The sequence below is a fragment of the Acinonyx jubatus genome, chromosome A2, assembly GCF_027475565.1.
Source record: "Acinonyx jubatus isolate Ajub_Pintada_27869175 chromosome A2, VMU_Ajub_asm_v1.0, whole genome shotgun sequence".
In the NCBI taxonomy this organism is placed as follows: domain Eukaryota; kingdom Metazoa; phylum Chordata; class Mammalia; order Carnivora; family Felidae; genus Acinonyx; species Acinonyx jubatus.
Window position 1 is genome coordinate 115,277,706 of NC_069383.1, and position 15,001 is coordinate 115,292,706.

Genomic DNA, 15,001 nt, shown 5'->3' on the forward strand with positions numbered 1-15,001 from the left:
CCTTTCAGGACCCTGATAGGGAACTGTAACCTTGTATGAAGAAAGCCAGGGCAGAATAGAGCCCAGTGGATGGAGTGCTGGCCTTGAAGAGTCACATACACCAGAGACCCAAATAGGAGTCTATGCCATGCTTGTATGAGCAACCCTAGACAAATTATTTGCTCTTTAAGGCCTAGGGCAACACAATGAGAATAAGGCTTAAATTCTACGTTTATAGGGACAAGAGAAAGGAAATTATAAGGCAGAGAAAGCAGAGCTTTTAAATAAGCGTGCCATATATGGTCAGTTTTCATTGTACTGAAATAATGGGAGATAGGGAGTCACAATTAATTCAAATTAATTCAAAATTGTAGTTGAAATAAAACTACAGTCAACTCTCTGATTGACTATGGAAAGGAAGTCAAACAAATTTAAAAGCACTATATTTAAAACAAAGTAAGGTCTTGCCTGATAGGGATGATAAATAATGACTGCAGACCCAAAGACAGCATAGAGTAGGTTAGAGAAACACCAAATTACTCGGGGAGAAGCTGGGATAGGATGCTGGGAGCCATGCTTCTTAGATCTCCTCACCTCCTTCCTCCACTGCCTGCCCTCAGCCTAGGCTTCTCTTCTTCCAAGATGGAGAGAAGATCAGTGGTAATTACTGCTACCTAACTACCCTACCGTACTAAAAGAGTAGGTTCCTGGATAATCAAGAGTTCACTACAGATTACTAGTGTTTTCAAGATCATTACCTGAAAAGGCAAACTATGGGGATGAAGGATGCACAAAGATTTAGTAGGACTGTTCAACAGTTTCTAATGTTTCAGGGTTTATCTGAATACATATGTGACGAAGCTCATATAACTGAGGAAAAGCAGCTGAAAACATCAATTTCTCTCACGACTACTGGGAGACACCCAAGTGGTTTCCAAAAAATCTTGCTAATCTTGTTCTAGGAGTTTCTTGGGACAACACTCTGTAATATGTAGTCTGACCCACCTGAGCAATTCCTCCAAGGCCTGGTCAGGTTCTCCTTGCTTCAGTCGGTTAGTAAGGACCTCAAGGGCTGAGTACAGTAAATGAACACAATGAGGCTGGAAAAATCCATTCCTAAGGGAAAGTCAAGGTAAGATGGTTGAGCTTAGTTTTAGGAAGATTGCTTGGACAGCATTTGAGAATCCTGGCTTCCAGGCTATACCATCAACAAGTTCATGGAGAAAATGGAGAACTAGAGCACTGAAAGTACCCAGGTGACCAATTCAGTCACAGCTCTGAACCTCATATTACAAATTAAAGTGCACCTCAAACAGTCTTGCCTTAAGGACCCAACAGTCCTCCTAAGTTTTTTTCTTTTTAAAAACTTTTTTTAGTAATTATTTTTGAAAGAGAGACACAGCATGAGCAGGGGAGGGGAAGAGAGAAAGGGAGACACAGAATCTGAAGTAGGCTCCCGGCTCTCAACTGTCCGCACAGAGCTCGACGCTGGGCTCAAACCCACGAAATGCAACAACATGACCTGAACAGAAGTTGGAGACTGAGCCACCCAGGTGCCCCCTTCATTTTCAAGAAAAAAAAAAAAAAAAAAAAGCTCTCCTTCATACCTTACACTTTAGAGAAAGTCTCACCCTTCCTCCCCAGAAAAACCAGGAATAACTTGGTCAACTGTTAAATCAGTATCAAATCCACAGAAGTGCTCAATAAAAAACTTACTCCTTGGGGCGCCTGGATGGCTCAGTCATTAAGTATCTGACTTTGGCTCAGGTCATAATATCACAGTTTGAGTGAGCTCAAGCCCTACTTTGGGTGAACATGAGCCACACACGTCAGGTAAAATCACGAATGCCACTTTGGGTGAGCCCCGCTTTTCTTTTCTTTTCTTTCCTTTCTTTCTTTCTCTCTCTCTCTTTCTCTCCCTCCCCCCCCCCCCCCCCGCCTCTCCTGGGATTCTCTCTCTCCCTGCCCCTCACTGACCTGTGCCCTCTTTATCAAAAAACAAAAACAAAAACAATTACTCCTTCTTCTAGAAGTCTTGACAATTCTATCTTCAGATTATCTCCTACTGTCCCTTCCTTCCCAAGCCTAGGCCATCCTCTAAAGCAGGCCCTTATCATCATCACATATGTAGATCAGACACCTTTTGATTGATCTTTCTGCATCCCTTTCCAATCTGTCTTGCACACTGCTGCCAAAAGGATTTTTCTAAAACAGCGATTTCATTATATCCTTGCTCTGATCATAAAACCAAAATTGCTTCTCTGTACAACATCCAAATTCTTCTGACCTTTAAGACCCAGCACGATCTGAACCTCTAGATCTTCTACTCCTCTAGGAACATCTCCATATCACCAGTGGTAGTCCTTCTGTCTTGCAACAAATGTATTCTGAGGGACTATCATAGGTCAAGTTTTGGGGGGGTAACAGCTTATTGAGATAGACCTGACATCCAATAAACTGCATGTATGTAAAATGCTGATCAGTTTGCTCAGGTGACATATATAAACCCATGAAACCAACACCACAATGAAAATAATGAACAGGGCACCTGGGTGGCTCAGTCGGTTGAGCGTCCGACTCTTGAATTTGGCTCAGGTCGTGATCCCAGGATTATGGGATCGAGGCCTGTATTAGGCTCCATGCTGAGCGTAGAACCTGCTTGAGATTCTCTCTCTGCCCCTTCCCCAACTCATGTCGTCTCTTAAAAAAAGGAGGGGGGGAAACATATCCATTACCCCCAGGAGTTTACTTATATTCCTTTGAAATCCATCCTTGACTCCATCCTCCCACCCAGTAACAGGCAACCACTGATCTGTTTCTGTCACTACAAGATTATATGCTTTTCCTTAGAGTTCTATATAAATGGAATCAAATGTTATATACTCTTATGTCTTGCTTTCTATTCAGTAGAATTCTTTTTTTTCATCTATGTTGTTGTGTGTAGTATTCCATCATATGAAAATTTGTTTATCCATTTACCAGTTGGTGCACATTTGTGTCTAGTTTGGGGCTATCACAAATAAAGTTGCTATAAACATTTGTACACAAGATTTCGTGTAGATTAGACATATGCTTTCATTTCTCTTGAGTAAATACCTAGTAGTAGAATGGCTGGGTTTTGTGGTAGGTGTACATCTTTTATATATATATATATATATATATATATAACTTGTTTTATTTTTTATTTTTTTAAGTTTACATCCAAATTAGCATATAGTGCAATAATGATTTCAGGAGTACATTCCTTAGTGCCCCTTACCCACTTAGCCCATTCCCCACCCCCCATCATAACCCCTCCTGTAACCCTGTTTGTTTTCCATATTTATGAGTCTCTTGTTTTGTCCTCCTCCCTGTTTTTATATTTTTGTTTCCCTTCCCTTATGTTCATCTGTTTTGTCTCTTAAAGTCCTCATATGAGTGAAGTCATATGATTGTCTTTCTCTGACTAATTTCACTTAGCATAATACCCTCCAGTTTCATCCACGTAGTTGCAAATGGCAAGATTTCATTCTTTTTGATTGCCAAGCAATACTCTCTCTCTCTCTATATATATATACCACACATCTTCTTTATCCATTCATCCATCGATGGACATTTGGGCTCTTTCCATACTTTGGCTATTGTTGATAGTGCTGCTATAAACATGGGGGTGCATGTGCCCCTTCGAAACAGCACACCTGTATCCCTTGGATAAATGCCTAATAGCATAATTGCTGGGTTGTAGGGTAGGTCTATTTTTAGTTTTTTGAGGAACCTCCATACTGTTTTCCAGAGTGGCTGCACCAGCTTGCATTCCCATACATCTAACTTTTTAAGGAACTACAAAACTGTTTCAAAACTGGGTGCACCATTTTACTTTTCCACCAGCAACATGTCAGAGTTCTAGTTACCCCACGTCCTCACTAATACTGTCTTTTTAATTCAGCTGTGCTGTAATTTTAACTTGGAATTCCTTTTTTTTTTAATGTTTATTTATTTTTGACAGAGAGAGACAGAACATGAGCAGGGGAGGGGCAGAGAGAGAGGGAGACACAGAATTGGAAGCAGGCTCCAGGCTCTGAGCTGTCAGCATGGAGCCTGATGAGGGGCTCGAACTCACAGACTGCGAGACCATGACCTGAACCGAAGTCAGATGCTCAACCGACTGAGCCACCCAGGAGCCCCAACTTGGAATTCCTTAATAACTAATACTACTGAACATTTTTGCATTACTTATTTGCCACCCATACCTATCCTTGATGAAGCATCTGTTCAAATCTTTTGTCAGGCACTGTTCTTAAGTACTGAGGATATAATAATGATTGGTTTCAGCTCCCAAGGAGCTCATGGTCTAGCAAGGAAGACAGATTAGCAAGCAATTACAATAAAATGTGCTAAATTTTACCATAAGAGGATACCAGAGTATTTTTTTTAAGTTTATGTATTTATAACCTCTACACCCAATATGGGGCTTGAACTCATGACCCTGAGACCAAGCGCCACATGCTCCACAGCCTGAGCCAGCCAGGGCCCTGAGAATACCAGAGAATTAGGAAAAAATTAGGGGTTAGAGGGAGGAAGGAGGCTTACTTGTCCTAGGGGTTGAGAAGATGACTCTGAGGAAATGAAGTTTAAATCCAGATCTCAGAGATGAGTTAGAAAAGACTGGTGATCAAGGAAGATAGGGATCCTGGTAGAAGGATGAGTATGCGTGAAGTCTTCCAGGTGAAAGTAATATAAGGTGCTGAAATTAGTTCCATATAGCTGGAGGGCAGAGTGTAAAACAATGAGTGGAAGAGCAGGAGTCAGATAATAAGATGCCTTAGAAATAAGGTAATAGTGTTTGCACTCAAGAAAAATCTAAGGACAACCAGAACCAAAGTTGGGATAGAATAAGGTTGGGTTTGCACTGGAAAGACCACTCTGATGTGCGAACAAAAGGACTGAGCGAGGGCAAATGGAGGCAGAGACCAACTGTGAAACTAATCTAGTCCAGGTGAGAGATGATGTGAGTCTCAAAGCAGTGCAGAAGGAGAGGAACAGATAGCTAGATGGCTATTTAGATGTTATTTAAAAGATAAAATTAACAGGGTTTGGTGACCCAATGTGGAAGAGACAGGAACAAAGAGTAACTTCTGGTTTCTGGTTCAGACAACTGGCGGTGCCATCTACATAGATGGGCAAGGCCGAAGGAGCAGTGGTGAAGATGATAAATTTCATTTTGGATGTGATGTGTCTGAGGTGTCATTGACACATCTAAGGAAGCATTGAGTAGGCCGTTGGATATAAATGCTTATAGCTCAGAAGATAAATTTCAGCACGAATTTAAGCTTGGGTGAGGCTGCCCAGAAAGCCTCTGTAGGAGAAGAGAGGAGCCAGGGCCCAGCCCCGAGGAGCAAAAGCAATTAAGAGATGTGTCTTCTTTATTTCTACTTTTATCCATGCCATGCCTTGCAGCCCATTCCTTTACCTCCCAAAGGCCATCTATTCTTCAGGGTCCCATGAAGTCCCATTCCTTCCACAAAGTATCTCTAAATACCCCAGGCTCCAAAATGTATTCAGCTCTTTAACATATAACCTGGAATTTATCTAAAAGTTGTTTAGTAACAACTTTTTTTTTTAAGTTTTATTTATTATTTATTTTGACAGAGAGAGAGAGAGAGAGAGAGAGAGAGAGAGAGAGAGAGAGAGAGAATGTGTGGGCCTGCACAAACAGAGGAGGGGCAGAGAAAAGGAGAAAGAGAATCCCAAGCAGGCTCCAAGCCATCAGTGCAGATTCTTATGTGGGGCTTGAACTCCCAAACAATGAGATCATGACCTGAGCTGAGATCAGGAGTCAGACGCTTAACCGACTACACCACCCAGGTGCCCCAACAATTTTTTTCTTTTTAAGATTTTATTTTTAAGTAATCTCTACACCCAACGTGGGATTCTGAGATCAACTCACGGCCCTGAGATCAAGAGTTGCAAGCTCCACCAACTGACCCAGCTAGGTGCTCCAGTAACAACTTTTTTTTTAATGTCATTATTCATTTTGGGAGAGAGAGAATGAGCACACAAGAGGGAGGGTCAGAGAGAGAGAGAGAGAGACAGAGACAGAGAATCCCAAGTGGGCTTTGTGCCAACACAGGGCTCAATCTCACAAACTGTGAGATCATGACCTGAGCCGAAATCAAAAGTTAGACACTTAACCAACTTAGCCACCCAGGTGCACCCCCCCACCCACCCCAGTAACAACTTCTTAAGTTAACAATCTCTCCAGCATTATTACAGAAAACCTGCCATAGCAAACCTAGCTAAGAATCAGATGCCCAGATTTGTTACAATATCAAGTCACCTAATTTTTTAATTTTTTAACATTTATTTATTTTTGTGAGACAGAAAGAGATAGAACACAAGCAGGGGAGAAGCAGAGAGAGAGACAGAGGGAGACTCAGTATTCAAAGCAGGCTCCAGGCTCTGAGCTGTCAGCACAGAGCCCGATACGGGGCTCAAACTCACGGACCGCAAGATCATGACCTGAGCTGAAGTCAGTCGCTTAACTAACTGCGCCACCCAGACACCCCCACCTAATTTTCAAATGAGTTATAACACTGGTCGCATAAGATACAGAGGGTACAAGATCAAATGAAATGATACAGACAAAAACACTCCAAAGAGAACAAGTACCATATTTATATAAGACTTACAGATGCTTTCCCTTATTTTCTCTACCTTGGTGCCTTGGTGACTGTCAAGTAAAAGCAAGTACATACTTAATTATTTTCACCTACTGTATCTGCCACTTACTCACCAAGCAAAAAGAGCATGAAAAATCTGCAGTAGCCTCTGATAGCATGAAGACATTATGTGGTACTCCTGAACTTTCATTCCTGGTCCATCAACTACACTTTGATTCTCAGCAGATAAGCACTAAAAGGGAAAAATGTTTTTAGGACAGTTGTTTCAGCAATTGCCCTCATTTTCCTTCAGTATTTTTCAACCAAAAATGAAATCTCTTGTTCACTTTGTAATTTCTAAATTTCTATAATAAGATAGGCTGCTGACCTGAAAATAGTTGTGAATGTTCTCCAGATGGTTACACATTGGAGTCAGCAGTTGAACAACACTATGTACAATTTGTTGGGCAGATCTCTGATGGAGATGTGAGAATCCAATATTTCGGTGTCCTTTACTCTATAATAAATTCAGAGTTACTGAGGAAGAAACTGCTGGATAGCTTCTCTGAAACTAAGAATTTGTTAAGGAGTTTACTCAGACTTACGTCACGAGGTAGAAGTGGACAGAAGAAAGTGGTTATGTGCCCAAAACTCTTTTTGGACAAAGAGATCTTGTTCCATCTTCAAATTACATTGGCTTTTGTAGAATACAAATTGTTTGCAAAGAATAGACCCATAATTACTGAGATAAAGCTCACATAAAAATAGAAATCACTTAGGCTGAAAAGACCATTAAATAGTAAATGGTACAAAAATGAATCAAATAACTGGATATATTAAGTTTAAATGTTTACACCTAAACCTTTCATGTTTTGTTGTTTGCATCACCCAACTGCTTTATCAGATGCTTTGTGCACATCTGTACATTATATACACATGTGAAGTTCTGGCTTTCTCTAGATAGCCAACTACTACATTGAAGGCTTGGGCACGGGCTTAGTTTGGGAGGCTTTTAAAACAAAACCTAAGTAAAGAAAAGGATTCAGGAATGCTCCAGGCATTTAGAAATATGTATCTTGTTTGAGGTAACTTTTTTGATTTGTTTCAGAGTTCCTTTCTAAATCAAGGTGAATGGTCTGGAAATGAGGCTGCCAGTCATGGTACCCAATGACCCAAACACAATGCCAGAGAAAGTGAAAACTTATTCACTAAGATCTCCTTGTTGCCAAATTCATTAAGGCCAGGGCCTGTGCTTCTGCCTATACGAACCTTGAGGAAGGGGATTCTCCTGGCAACAGAAGGTATCAGCATATTCTCCAGCTTCTGGGAGAGATCTTCCAGCAAGAAAAGTAGCTCAGGGGGCTGAAGTTGCACAACTTCTGTAGCCTGTCATAAGGAGGAAAGAGAGGATAATTCCGAGCATGTCCTAGCCATCTTTTCTGGGGAGCACATTTCATGTTTACTCTTCCCAATGGGTGAAGAATCTGACCATTCCCAAAAAAGGGGTAAATTTCCCTACCTCATATAAATGGCTGTTGTGCTCTGTCAACAAATCATAAAGTCAAGAATTCCCAAAGTAAAACAAATTTCAAGTTATTAAAATAAGAATCCAAGCGAGCACAGTTTTAGAAGACATACTTTTTCTCTAGAAGTAAATGTCTCTGTGTATCCTTCCAGTTGTGGCCTCGAGGTACATTTCCTAAGTACCTGGGGCAAAAAATGACTAATTCAAGGGAATTTCATTTTTCTCTGTTTACTTCCTTCCATATTTTCTTTCTGCTAATGTTCTGCTACTACTAACTCTGGACAGGATCCCTATACGTGTATTACACTACCAGAAGCAGAATGAGCCAAATACAGTCTCACTTCAAACTATTCGTTCAATATACATTTACGGAGAATCTTCAAGCTGATGTACAAAGACTGGGGTTGGGAAGGGGTGATCCTATCTCTACTTTAAAGGAGTATACATTTTTCTAAAAACCTATGGTAAAAAATTTCATGATATTCCTCTTTTTACTTGTTTTATTTTTTTAAGTTTTTATTATTTATTTTGAGAGACAGCAAGAGAGCACATAAGTGTGAGCAGGGGAGGGACAGAGAGAGAGGAAGAAAGAGAATCCCAAGCAAGCTCTGTGCTGTCAGTGCAGAGCCTAACTCCTGACCTGAGCCAAAACCAAGAGTCACACACTTAACCAATTAAACCCCTCTTTTTCTGAACCTGGAGAAACTACTCTGGTGAAATCCCTTATCAAAAGTTACCTTTTCCGTGAAAATGTCCTCTACTTCCCAGTTCACTATAAATAGCATTCTCTCCTCAGAGTTTCACTGGTACTTGGTTCAGACCATCAATATAGCAGACACTGCTAACTATGTGTGCTTCCCTTATTAGATTGTGAGCTATTTGAAGGCTAGCATTATGCTGTATGCTCTACTGAATTGCCAACATCTCGATTAGTGGCAAACACAAAAAAAACCTTGGTAAGCATCTGATGGAGGCTGAACAAATGTCATGAAAGAGTGAAAACAGCATTAACCTCTATAAACCAGAACAGTGCTGCTCTCCAAGAATAATCTAAAAAGCTTATTATTTGTAACCTAGGGTAAGGATCATCTCTTTGGCATGATTTTTCATAATTACCTAACACACTGTAAAAAACTTAGATTTATAAACATCTAGATGATGAGGGGGGTGCCTGGCTGGCTCAGTTGGTACAGCATGTGACTCTTGATCTCTGATCATGAGTTCAAGCCCCACATTGGGCCTAGAGTTTATTTTTTTTATTTTTTATTAAAAAAAAAATTTTTTTTTAAAATCTTTATTTATTTTGAGAGAGAGAGACAGAGTGTGAGCAGGGGAGGGAGGCACAGAATCAGAAGCAGGCTCCAGGTCCTGAGCTGTCAGCACAGAGCCTGACGCAGGGCTTGAACTCATGAACCGTGAGATCATGACCTGAGCCGAAGTTGGACGCTTAACCAACTGAACCACCCAGGCACCCCGAGTTTACTTTAAAAATAAATAAATAAACAGGTGCCTGAGTGGCTCAGTCGGTTGAACATCCAACTCTTGATTTCAGCTTAGGTTATGATCCCAGGGTGGTGGAACTGAACCCCGTGTTGAGCTCTGGACTGAGTACAGAGTCTGCTTAAGAGTCTCATTCTCTCAGGGCGCCTGGGTGGCTCAGTCAGTTAAGCGTCCGACCAGCTCAGGTCATGATCTCACGGTTCATGAGTTTGAGCCCCACGTCGGGCTTTCTGCAGACAGCTCAGGGCCTGGAGTCTGCTTCAGATTCTGTGTCTCCCACTCTCTCTCTGCTCCTTCCCCACTCATGCTCTGTCTCTCTCTTTCAAAAATACATAAACATTTAAAAAAATTAAAATAAATAAAATTAATTGTTTACCTTAAAAAAAATTATGAGGATGATTATTTGAAATTACTTTCACTACATATAAAACCTCTGGAAGCCAGAGTCTAACTTCTCTCAGTGCATAGTACTCTTAGTAAAATAAGAGTAGATGGGGCGCCTGGGTGGCTCAGTTGGTTGAGCGTCTGACTTCAGCCTGGGTTACGATCTCGCGGTCTGTGAGTTCGAGCCCCACGTCAGGCTCTGGGCTGATGGCTCAGAGCCTGGAGCCTGCTTCCGATTCTGTGTCTCCCTCTCTCTCTGCCCCTCCCCCGTTCATGCTCTGTCCCTCTCTGTCTCAAGAATAAATAAACGTTAAAACAATTTTTAAAAAAATAAATAAATAAAATAAAATAAGAGTAGAGATGAGAAATTTTCTGAAAGAAGATTAAATTCTAGGATTTCAGCTCTGTCACTTACTTCAGTGTGCATTTCAGTATCAAAGATGAACTTGGTCACAAGCCCACAATGCAGGATAGAGAAGACCTCAATGTCCAGTTCTCGGAAAAAAAAACGGTAATTCTGTAGTGACACTGATGGCTTTTCTTCCTTCCCTTTGAACTCCTGGGGAAAAAGTAGCAGCAAACCAACAGAATAAATAAAGCTTCTATATTAACCTGATTTTTCATGAGGACTTCAAAATGCAATTATGCATTCATTTTGTGCAAAAGTTACTTTTTCAGCATATCACCATTCTCCTTTCACCAAAGTCCCTAAATATTCCTAAGACAAAAGCACCTAATTTAAGACTGGGATAGGGGTCACCTATTAAGACCCTTTGTTGGTTTCTACTTGGGTATGAACTACTAGACAAACCAAGGTGTCATGGCATGGTACAGAAAATGATGAGCTTTGGCACCAGACAGGTCTGCCTTCAAACCCTTGCTCAATCACTTATTAACTGTGTGAATTTGGACAAGTCACTTACTCTCTCTGGGTCTTAGTTTCCTTACCTATTAAATGTAGATACTACTACTAATCTTGGGTTTTTAGAAGATTATAGGAGCTATCCATAATAAATACTCAATAAACAGAAAATAAAAAACAGAAATAATTGGAATCGATGTGGTTTAGGCAATTTCATAAACATATAACCTACTCTGTGATTGGTAAAGTTATAGGAAAAAAGAACTATTTATTAACTATCAGAAACTGTCCTAAGCATTTCATGTTATCTCAATTCATTGAGAAGCTGATAATCTCAGATCAGAGTGGGGAAGAGGCTAAAAGCAGTACATCTAAAACCATATCCTAAAACAGAATTTGATAAATGCCACAAAAGGGAATTAAAAGTACTGCTGGGGTATAAAACAGGGAGTGACACATTCAAGAAAATAACTAGAAAACACTGTGTGGTAGTGATAAAGACTCAGAGTCTAACCCTAACTCTGCTACTGGATCACCCCAAAGCCTAGGAGAGTTCGTTTGCCTCTCCTTTCCCTGATATTTCTCTCTGTAAAATGCAGAGAATAATGCTGGTCTTTTGTTAATCTTACTGGGTTGTCACACACCTTCATGGATACCCATCATTCCAGTACCTTTTCCAGCTGGCTTCTATCAGATGGTGTAGGGACACACTCTGAACTATCCTCCTTTGAAAGTGTGTCAGAGGAAGATGTTTTGCTGCCATCTGCTTTCCGTTTCCTTCCTCCTTTTGTTTCAAGAAGAGAAAAGTGACTCAAGTAATCAATAATCATGTTTGCTAAATATCATGCCTTTAGGAAACAACTTGCTGAAGACTATCTAGGGGTAGAGGAGGTAATCTCATAACCCTGTATTATAGTTCATTTTATAACCATGCCAATTAAAGATTCAATGACATCATCTCTCCAGTTAATGATGCCTCGGTGCATATGACCTCTTAGGTTAATTCATTATGGCTCCTATGGAGATACAGAATAAGAAGGAGAGAACATACCTATCTTTCCTTGTTTTCTGATTTTTGCTGAAATAGCAGCAGCAGTAATAGGTGTTACATCTAAAGTTTCCAAGTCAAAGTGTGCAAGAGGAGGAACATAGTATGGGGTGACTGGAAAAGAGAAGAGACAACGCTCAATGCATACCAATCACATAACCCTGTTAGAATGCATCGTCTGACTGGCTGAATGCTTGTAAGATACATACAAGTTACCCAACATTAATTGTTTTGGCATAGCAAAATGATCAGAGATGTCTTATAGGAGTATCATATTAAATGATTATCATCAATTAACATAAAACCATTCTATAAAATGATATAAAATATCCAAGCAGATAAGGACTAAAAATAAACTAACCTTTATTTAAAATCTAAATATATTTAAATTAGGTCACACAGAGGTTTGTTTTACACATAATTATTTAGATGAGGACCTGAGGGAGACTCCATGATTTCCCCAGAGGATCTACCTAGCATTTTATTTTTTTAAGTTTACTTATTTAAGTAATTCCTATATCCAACATGGGGTTGAACTCGCGACCCCAAGATCAAGATCAAGATCATGACTCACGCTCTTCTGACTGAGCCAGCCAGGCACCCATCTACCTAGCATTTTAAAACAAGTGTACAATATTGGTCAGAGGTATCATTTTTTAAGTTTTTTAAAATTTTATTTTTGAGAGACAGAGAGAGAGCACAGGGGAGGGGCAGAGGGAGACAGAGAATCCCAAGCAGGTAGCACATTGTCAGCATAGAGCCCATGAACTGTGAGATCATGACCTGAGCTGAAACCAAGAGTCGGATGCTTATCTGACTGAGCCACCCAGGTGCCCCAGTCTTTTAGCTTTACTCCTGGTTTATAACTATGTTTAGGAAAGTAAAGGGCACTGAAAGTTTGCCTTCTTTTTTATTATTTTTTTAAATTTTATTCTAGAAAGAGAGAGCGTGCGTGTGAGCAGTGGAGGGTCAAAGGGAGAGAATCTCAAGCAGGCTCCCCACACAGTGTAGAGCTTAACGCAGGGCTGAATCCCATGACCTTGGGGTTATGACCTGAGCTGAAATCAAGAGTGGGGACGCTTGAACCTAGATGCCTCTGAAATTTTGACTTCTAAAGAAGAAAAGTTACTTTACAAAAGCCCAACGAATGCTATTTTTCATTTTCTCAAGCAAACAGATTTCTCAGAGGTAACTGGAGGTAACAAAGGGAGGAAAATGGATATATATACATATACGCATATATATAGATATATGTGTGTGTGTGTGTGTTTGTTTGTTTTTAATTTTGAGTATACATTTCTTGTTCCAGACGAATAGAGGATGGCTATCATTGAGCCTGGCTTAAAAGTAAAGTTCTTTAGGGGTGCCTGGGTGGCTCAGTCGGTTAAGCGGCCGACTTCGGCTCAGGTCATGATTTCGCGGTCCATGAGTTCGAGCTCCGCGTCGGGCTCTGTGCTGACAGCTCGGGGCCTGGAGCCTGTTTCAGATTCTGTGTCTCCCTCTCTCTGTCTCAAAAGTAAATAAACGTTAAAAAAAAAAAAAAAGTAAAAAAAAAAAGTAAAGTTCTTTATCTCATCATTGCTATCCTAGCCAGGTTACAGTAAGACACTTTCCTTACCTGCTAAGTACTTTTCCAGGATTCTCTGGAGCTCCACAATATGCTTTAACCGGGTGAGCACTTTCCCCTTCATCTCAGGTGATGTTTGCCGGCAGAAGGCATTTACAACCTGGCAAAGGACAAATTATATTCTCATTCTTTGAATGGTTCCAGTTTTTTTTTTTCTTTTTATATCTATTTATTTTTGAGAGACAGAGAGAACACAAGTGGGGCAGGGGGAGGGGGAGCACAGAGACAGAAGGAGACAAAATCCAAAGCAGGCTCCAGGCTTTGAGCTGTCAGCACACAGCCCGATGCAGGGCTAGAACTCACAAACCACGAGATCATGACCTGAGCCGAAGTCGGATGCTTAACTGACTAAGCCACCCAGGTGTCCCTGAACGGTTGCAGTTTTAACCCTGTTTGCATTATTCATCCAGAGCTTAAAAATGCTGGGGTGCCTGGATGGCTTGGTCAATTAAGCATTCGACCCTTGACTTCAGCTCAGGTCATTATTTCAGAATTTGTAAATCTGAGCCCCACTGGCTCTGTGCTGGCAGCCCAGAGCCTGCTTGGGATTCTCTCTCCCTCTCTCCGCCCCTCCCCTGCTCGCATACGCTCTCTCTGAAAATAAACATTAAATTTTTTTTTAAAAAAATGCCATTCAGTGGCAGTATCTGTGAGTTTAATCTGTAATGTAAAAGTGTTCTCAGTAAGGTGCTATAGAGGAGAAGGAAAAAAAAAAAGCCCTGGGCCAATACAGGAGATCTGACTTCTAATCCTAGTTTTACTGATTTCTAGTTAAGTAGCAAGGTGGAACAGCAGTGAGTAGACAGCACACACTTTGGTGAAACAAGTCCTATTTTGCTACTTGCTAGCTGTGTGAACCTGGCCAACTCATTAGCCTTTCTGAGTTTTTATTTATTCAACTATAAAATGAGAATGCAGTTATTATATGGATTTAATACTGTAAATAGAGAAATAAGCCCAGCATTTGGCACAACGTAAGTACTTGAGTACTTACTGACTTTGAACTCTCTTGTATCTGCAATTCCATGGGTACAAAACAAGGATAACAACACCTATCCTGCTTACATCATAATAGAAATGTAATCATAAGAGGAGATAATTTAAGTGCACATTCTCAGAATAATATACATAAGAAAGGGAGATATAAATATATGTTACTGTCATTTTCATATTTCATTATTATGAATTTCACTCAACATATTTTTTTAAATTTTTTTTACTGTTTATTTTTGACAGAGAGAGACAGAGCATGAGTGGGGGAGGGGCAGAGAGAGAGAGAGACACACACACAGAATTAAAAGCAGGCTCCAGGCTCTGAGCTGTCAGCACAGAGACCGACGTGGGGCTCGAACTCACAGACTGCGAGATCATGACCTGAGCCGAAGTTGGACGTTCAACTGACTGAGCCACCTAGGCACCCCCAAAACATATTCTAAAG

The 15,001-nt window shown here is 40.6% G+C and overlaps 1 protein-coding gene across 5 annotated transcripts in view; it reads right to left on the reverse strand.

The window, feature by feature from the left end:
* The window catches only part of FANCD2 (FA complementation group D2), a 61,871-nt gene that overhangs the window by 12,741 nt on the left and 34,129 nt on the right, over window positions 1-15,001 (reverse strand). For 3 of the 5 annotated variants that reach the window (XM_027042604.2, XM_027042606.2, XM_027042605.2), the window contains exons 26-33: window positions 13,555-13,663; window positions 11,940-12,050; window positions 11,560-11,672; window positions 10,442-10,585; window positions 7,887-8,003; window positions 7,006-7,134; window positions 6,752-6,870; window positions 985-1,095 (exon numbers count right to left, since the gene is read on the reverse strand). In XM_027042604.2, coding sequence (XP_026898405.2) covers window positions 985-1,095; window positions 6,752-6,870; window positions 7,006-7,134; window positions 7,887-8,003; window positions 10,442-10,585; window positions 11,560-11,672; window positions 11,940-12,050; window positions 13,555-13,663 — 953 coding nt within the window. The remainder of the gene's footprint in view (window positions 1-984; window positions 1,096-6,751; window positions 6,871-7,005; window positions 7,135-7,886; window positions 8,004-10,441; window positions 10,586-11,559; window positions 11,673-11,939; window positions 12,051-13,554; window positions 13,664-15,001) is intronic. The other 2 variants (XM_053218950.1, XM_053218949.1) reach the window with 1 other exon arrangement.